The 8,022-nt window shown below is 43.8% G+C and overlaps 1 protein-coding gene across 1 annotated transcript; it reads left to right on the top strand.

Annotated features, from left to right (window-relative positions):
* The first annotated feature begins 2,248 nt into the window (after window positions 1-2,248).
* Window positions 2,249-7,161, top strand: LOC117953685 (nuclear pore complex protein Nup160-like). Its single transcript, XM_034886948.1, has 3 exons — window positions 2,249-2,410; window positions 6,493-6,702; window positions 6,966-7,161. Exons 1-3 carry the CDS (start codon window positions 2,285-2,287, stop codon window positions 7,035-7,037), a joined length of 408 nt encoding a protein of 135 aa, XP_034742839.1. The 5' UTR covers window positions 2,249-2,284; the 3' UTR covers window positions 7,038-7,161.
* The last annotated feature ends 861 nt before the right edge of the window (window positions 7,162-8,022 follow it).

The following is an 8,022-nucleotide window of genomic DNA, read 5'->3' as shown; positions in this document are numbered from 1 at the left end:
CGGCAAGGGTGCAGCAGCGTCAGGCACCAAAACTGTAGCCCTCCCACCAGGCTCGCCTGAAGTACAGCTTACAGAAGCACACAAGGAGTCAGACAAACTAACCTCTTGAGCCTGCACTCTGGTAGTTACACTAGACAAACGCATGAGGACGTTAGCGCATAGCTTTCTGATTCAGGAATGGGGGTGCACACAACCTCAGGAACAGGATCCACACCCTTTGGCGGTTTCTGAAACGACCCCTGGTGCTTCCGCTTCCAAGCGTCAGTTAGCAATCAAATGACCAGACTTACGACAGAAGAAGCATAGTTTTTCAGACCTCGGACACGAAGAGGCGCCGTCAAAAAGCACTGGAAGATCAGCACCTTGGGGAACATCACCTGTGGAAGTACGCGTTTGCTCAAAACGGCCTTTTGAGGGAGCGTAAACTCAGCCAGGGTGGCAGCTTGCTGTAGGGTGGACACTTTGCTTGATTAAATACACAGTGGTACGCAGTTTTTAAACTGCTTCAACATTAGCTCACGCAAAGTAGACAGATATGCAGCCTTACACGCTGCACACCACCTGTCAAAAAGAATCCCTTTCTCTCTAGCAAAGTACATACGATTGGCTCTGGCTTTTCATAAGACTGTAGAGACGCTGTCGGACCAGGCTTCTTAAGCTTTACACTTTAAATTACACTGCAAGAAGATAGCCCACACGCCCTTAGGCCACTGTAGAGAGGCAGCAATACGCTCAAATGCACAAAAGTAAGCTTCTACCTCGGACCCACTGAAAACAGGCACCAGCAAAATTTCATTACTCATGTCAAAACTGTGAGAATGCACACCAGCAGCGGTGATGTTACGGGCAACTCCCAACCCAGCCTGTATTTCCATTTGATGCATCTTTAACGCAGTCTCCGCCTCCAATTTCTTAAACTTACTCTGGAGCTGAAAATTCCCCCCTTTCTTCTCCCTCTCTACCTGAAGGTGCATTAACCGCACCTTCAACCTGGCATCCAGCTTAGAATCTGGAAATGAATCTTCTGACATTGGTTCAAACCCCGGTAAAGCTCCCTCACGTCAAACAACTGGAATAATAGTAACTGGCTGATCCGTCATATCAGGTGCACTCACCGATAGATCAGGGACGCACATGGGTGCAGATAGAGAAAAAACACTGACTAACGAGACCATCTAACACAAAAGCCTTCAGCTCAGTCTTCTGAAGAGAAACTGACACAGAAATACCATAATGTACTGCAATCTCAAGCAGATCCTTTTTTACACCAGTCAAACAAAGTAGGGTCCGACACAAACTCACCCAACTGTAAAGCTGCCATTGTACGCTATTCACAAGCACAATCATGCCAAGTTTAATGCTCAATATTCATTAGCCCAATATTCAATATTCATTAGCCCACACAAAAGGTCCCAAACCTTGCACCCTTGTACCCTAACCCTAACCCTAACCCTAACCCTCATGGAAACAAATCTTCCCCAGAACCTGCCTAACCAATACTAAACCCTGTATATCTTCTGAAGCCGTGCCGGGCTCGAGGCGACTTACAGGCAACACATCAGCGGCCGAAACCCTGAAACGCCAGCCCCCTTTGGAGAACGCCGTCTCCGCCCAGGATTGACTCCAAAAACAAAAAAGGCAAAACAATAAACTACTGTCCGAAGGAAAGGCCGATTAGACCCAGCTGGACACTACCCTACGTAGACTGAGGAAGCAGTTTCCCAATCACACACACACACACACACACACACACACACCAGTAAAGCCAGAGGCAGCACACCGGCTTTATAAAAATCTCAAACAGAAAAATTTACCGCAGACAGACAATGAAAACCATGCAAAACAAAATATCCCAGACGAGCCCCCAAAAACTGTTATGACCCAAAGTAGTCTAGGGGTGGAGGACACAAAACAGACGTTAAAGGGCAAATATCAAATAATCCCAATAATGGTGCGTTCCATAACAAATTTTAACTTTGATGAAAATCTGCAGATATCTGAAAACTCCAGAAAAGAAGCAGATGCATTCATCCTCTAAATAACATTGGATATACATGTCTCTCCCATTTGTTCCAGCATCTGGTGTCTACATTTTCAGAGGTGGTAAAGCTGGACCTCCAGGACAGTGCAGTCATCCCTGGCTCGCCGAGTCCCAGCACCAGCACTGCCTGGCTTTGTCACTCTGGAGAGACGTACTTCATTCTGGCTGCACTTCATTCTATTGGCACGACAAATTGTCTGTCTAGGTTGCGTGTTGGTCTTCAAACCAAAGACGAGCTCCAAGATGAGCTCAACGAGCAATGGGGAACAATCAGACGTAGCCACCAGTCTGGCTGTAATAGAGCTGGAAGAAGAAGTAAACATCATTGCGTTGTGCCAGGATCACAAGCTACGCATGTGGTCCTTCATGGTGAGAAACTCCACTGAGCTTCATACGTAAATCCGACCGGCATATGCCTGTTCTCCACCGGGCGTCTCCATGTAAGTCAGATGGCACCAACATTTGGCCTAATCATAACTGGCCTTGCAACCCAAAGGTGTGGGGGTATACTTATGATGTGAGGGTCCACCCCCTGAATATTTCAAGCATTAAACACTCCATTTCTGGCATTCTGGTAAATTATTATGCACCTATTTCTACCTTTTTCTGAATTGATGTATGCTGGAAATATTTTTATTTAAAGAGAAACATAGATTAATGAAATGGCCTGAAATGGCCACTCAAGCCATGACCAGATCTGTGCAGCGGCTACAGGGGATCGCGCCAGACACACCGATCCTAACAATGGGTGATTTTAAATACTGCAAACCGGGGCAGTCTGTCTGTAACATTTACCAGTATGTCACTTGTCCAACCCGTCACTTAAAGTGTCTGGTCCTTTGCTATTGGACGGTTAAGGAGGCTTACAAATCTCTTCGTTGAGCACCTTAAGCTTGCCAAGAGCGTGTATAAAAGTGGTAAATTTGTTGCACACTGGAAATTCACATCCTGCATGGGAATGCATAAAAACCATGATGGGATGGCAGTCCAAAAAGTGTTCTATTTCTCAGAATGGGAAAACCGACCTGGACTTTTCTAATGAACTGAATGTTTATTTAAAACAGTTTTAATATCCCTGATTTTAGTGAGGAGAAAAATGTTGATCGGAAAACGGAACAAATGTTGATTGTAAATAATACTCTGCCTATTGATAAATTCACGGTCTTGAAACTCTTCCGTGGGGTCAAAGAAAGGACAAGTCCAGGTCCTAATGGGATTGGGGTCGGGTTCTGAGGAACTGTGTCCAGTTGTAATATATATTACATATTCTGCTTCATCTTCCAGATGTCCTTACAGCTGTATATGGTCCCTTTTCTTTGGAAAGACTCAATAATTGTTCCTGTGCCTAAGATTAAAACGCAATGAGTTCAGACCAGTGGCACTTACTTCTCTTGTCATGAAAATGTTTTAAAGTCCAGTGAAGGAGGCACTTTTGGACACTGTACAGGATAAGTTAGACCCTCTCCAGTTTGCCTACAGGTTGGGCAGAAGCATGGATGACGCAACAGGGACGCGTGTTCAGGGACTTCTGAACATGAATTTTACATTTTGAGGGGGCCAAGTCCATTGTTCATCTATTTGTTGACTACTCCGCCGTTTTTAACTGCATTCAGCTGCAAGCCTTAGCAGACCGGTAGAATAACACTCATAATATTGATACTGTTCTGATCTGCTGGCTGATGGATTTATTGTAACAGTGAGGTCATAACGCGTTAGAATGAACGGTGTTCTATCAGATGCCCTCTTATCTTCTACTGGGTCCCCCCAGGGCTCTGTCCTCTCCCCTCTTATCTGTTTTATACACAAATTAATGCCAAAGCCATCAGGAACGCCGCTAGATTATTAAATGTGCGGATGATTTAGTCATTGTGTCCCTCAGCATGGTAGACTCCGAAACCGGTCCTGTAGTCAAGGATTTTACTATACATCCATCATCATCCTCTTATCCGGTGTCGGGTCGCGGGGGCAACAGCTCCAGCAGGGAACCCCAAACTTTCCTGTCCCAAGGCACATCAACTTGCTCCGACTGGGGGATCCCGAGGCATTCCCCGGCCAGGTTGGAGATATAATCCCTCCACCTAGTCCTGGGTCTTACCTGATACCTCCTCCCGACTGGACGTGTCTATGGTCATGAAGGCTGGTCATGACCCAGCCTTCATGACCATAGGTGAGGGTAGGAACAAAGACTGACCGGTAGATCGAGAGCTTTGCCTTCTTGCTCAGCTCTCTTTTTGTCACAACCGTGAGATAAGCTGAATATAATACCGCACCAGCTGCTCCGATTCTCCGACCAATCTCACGCTCCATGGTCCCCTCACTCGCAAACAAGACCCCAAGGTATTTAAACTCCTTCACTTGGGGTAAGGACTCACTCCCTACCTGAAGAAAGCAGTCATCGGTTTCCTGCTGAGAACCATGGCCTCAGATTTAGAGGTGCTGATCCTCTTCCAGGCGCTTCACACTCGGCAGCAAACCGATCCAGTGATAGACAGAAAGATAGCATTTATTATTAGACTCACAGTCCATAAAAAAACAACTACAAAAAAAGATACAGACACCAATTAAGTAAGACACCTATACCAGTAATCCCATAAGCGGGACTGGTATCTGAAAGCACTGGTCAATCAGATCTGAAATGACACAGTCACAAGAAGAATACAGGCGACTGATACATTTATGCATCAAGTTCCTCAGTAAAGCAGAGAATGTAATAACTCCTGCTTGACAGAACAATTCACTTGCACTACACTGAGTACTGAAGCTCTGAGATGATCCCATCAGGACCACATCTGCAAAAAGCAGCGATGAGATCCTGTGCCCTTCGAACTGCAACCCCTCCCCACCCCAACTGCGCCTCTATCCTGTCCATAACTATTGCAAAACCGGATTGGTGCCAGAGCGCAGCCCTGGCGGAGCCCAACCCTCACTTGGAATATGTCCAACTTACTGTCAAGAACCCGGACACAGCTCTCGCTTTGGTCATTGTTGGAGCTAAATCCTGCTCCATTCTCAGGGTTCAGTCAATTAGTAGTCAAAATCGTAGATGTTGATGTGTGAATCCTTTTATTTCATAGGATAGCCTGAGACAAAGTAACCTGGATCAAGCTCACAGCTCTCCCCTTCCTTTGTCTGGCTCTTTGGCTCTTGGACCCCTAGACTTGTCCACAAAGGGTGGGGTCTCTAGACCAAAGTGATGTGTCTGTTTGCTTATTCGTTATCTTTCAGTTTGAATGTGACTGAAAGTTTATGACCCTCAGTTCAGGACTTGCAAAGCAAAAGAGCAGTGGACTGTAAAGAGGGACTGGAACCAGATTCAGGATGGTCCCTAACATCAATTCTACTTCTGACACATTTAGGAGAGGCTGGATTTTAATGGAATGTACCAGAAAATCTTATGTTATACAACAGAGTATTGCAAAACAACTTAATGCAACAAATAACCAACAACAAACTATATACTTTTAACAAAAAACGTAATGCAAGACCAACATGTTTTCATATATAAATCATAAATAATGCTTTTACCTTTTTAGCTTGAATGTATAAAGCACATCACACACAATGTTTTAGCACATATAACATTTTAAATTCCAACATCACACAGATTGGATGACCCTGAGAAAGGACCCCCCATACTCCCATACCACCTCCCACAGTATCTCCCGGGGGGTTTATTTTACTGATTGGTGTAAATCCTCGTTTTAAACAGTGTGGCTAAAACGAAAGATGTGCTTTGACTTCAGAAGAAATCCCACTGTTATTTCCCCAGTTGTAATGAACAACCAACCAGTTGAATTAGTGCAACGGTACAAATAGCTTGGTCTGTGATCGAAGGTAAACTGCGGATGCACTTTCTCCGTAAACTTTGCTGTATTAATGTTGATACAATTTTTATGAATGTGTTTGACTCCTGTTTTATCGACTCATTTCTTACGTTCTTTTTTATCTGTTGGCATGGGTCACTTTCTATTAAACTGAAAAATGTAATATAAGGTATTGTGAAGGTGTGCAGCCAAATTGCGGGCACACCCTTAGATGACCTGCATAATCTGTAGAAGGCCAGATCCTTAAGGCAGGCGCCATCCAGGCTGATCAGAGTCATCCCTCGTGGGGTGAATTCATGCTGCTTCAGTCATCTGTTTTATTATTTCATTTTTATTTTAATATTTAATCATCAGAATAATTTTTCATTAAATGATTCTGTTAAATTAAAATAAATACCAATAGTTTGGAAAATGCCTATTATAGGCTGATAAATCTGTTGGACTCTAGCTGAGAGGACGTCTGGTCTTTACCATCTCTGTCTTCTTCCGTTTTTTATTTTTTTATTTTTACGCTATTTTAGATGCTATTCTTTGAAAATTTTACCGTTTGTTTCCCAGCAATTGCTATAATCAGCCTCTTGTGATTTGTCACTGCAGCGTTGTAAGTCGCGTGTTCTCTGTGTCTAGGAGCAGACCTGTATCTTTGAGACTGACATGTTGGCCCACATGCCGTCCAGTGATCCTGGCCATTGTCACCGGCTGCGCCTTGCTGGGTCCCCGACCTCCGGTATTTATGTTGCCATTCAGCAGTCTGTGCGCTTCACGGTGTTTCAGCTGGTTGCTGCTGGCAGCAACCGCTACAGCGTGAAGCACATCTCCTCCCTCTTCACCACACAGGTAGTGATGTCACTTGTTGTCACTCATCTAGCCTAATACCACATTGACATAAACCCATTAAATATGAACTTTAATCTGATCTGATTACCACCAATAATTTATTGTATCAATTTAATTTGAATACTTTCTTTTTTTTACTTCTAAAAGTATTTGCCTATTCAACCACCACTAGAACCTGGACTTGGTGTTTTAGAAACACTATTCTATTCTGACTCTTTTTTTCTTCTTCTTTTTTTTATAAGACTTTGTTTGTTTGTCAACAGGAAACTCTGGATTTTAGCCTAACGCCTAACACCATCAGGGGGGTCTGGAGGGACAACCACAATTGGTTTTGAATAAAAAAAATCAACTTTGAGGAGTGAGTCTAACAGTTTGTCATGATTAAGGCTCTGACACACCAACCCGACGGCTGACCGTCGGCAGAAATGTCAGTCGGACTGATTAGTCAGCTCCTGTCTCCCCGAGTGGTTCATAAACTTAAGCGTACGTTCCGCGCAAGACTTAATGCGTCACCATATCAGCAGGCGCTGTTAATCTGTTTAGTCGGAAATGACTGAACATCTCTCTAGACCTAGTAAACAGGGAGCACGCTCGTCAGTCATTGTTTTCATCAGCGAGTGCTGATAGTAGTCAAGAAGGATCATTGTCATTACTTGCTGAACGGAAGGAAAGACGATGGCCATTAAGAAGATACTGGTGTTGTCAACTCCAGTCTTATCGTGTATTGGTGCAAGGGCCAGCTCTTCCCCCAATCAAATTGCTCATTGAGTCCGACTGCCCAGTGGCAGATTGAACAAGTCAAATCAGCCAAAATGAAAGGCTGACGTTCCCCAGACTGACGACGGCATGGAACACACGGAACAGACTCGATTAACAGACCTTACCAGACTGTCAGGTGGCCGATAATCGGGTTCGAGTTTCAGCATAATTCACTTTTTTAAAACAAACACCCAAATTGACAGCTAACTTAACGTCCGAAACCAGAGTACCCTGACCATATACTCATGATTTTACAACAATTTGATTCGTTTTTTTGTTGCATGTTTACTACATTTTTGTCCCAGTTTTTGAGTCCATTGATGCATAGATGCTTTTTAAGCTTATTTGTCTTTTCTGCTGTTATTTTGGTAATCTTGTGGCAAATTATTTCACACCATTGTTTGTTTTATAGTTTGTTGATGTTTAACATAAGACTTTGTAACTTAAAGGCTAAGAGTAGCACCCGACCGCTAATAGATTTTCAAGACCAATACAAATATTTGGTGATTGGAAATTACCAAAATATTTTTTTTACACACACACACACACACACACACACAC

The sequence above is a fragment of the Etheostoma cragini genome, chromosome 12 (genome assembly GCF_013103735.1).
Source record: "Etheostoma cragini isolate CJK2018 chromosome 12, CSU_Ecrag_1.0, whole genome shotgun sequence".
NCBI classification, from domain to species: domain Eukaryota; kingdom Metazoa; phylum Chordata; class Actinopteri; order Perciformes; family Percidae; genus Etheostoma; species Etheostoma cragini.
Note: the sequence above shows the minus strand (reverse complement) of the source record. Positions and strands in the feature narration are given on the sequence as shown.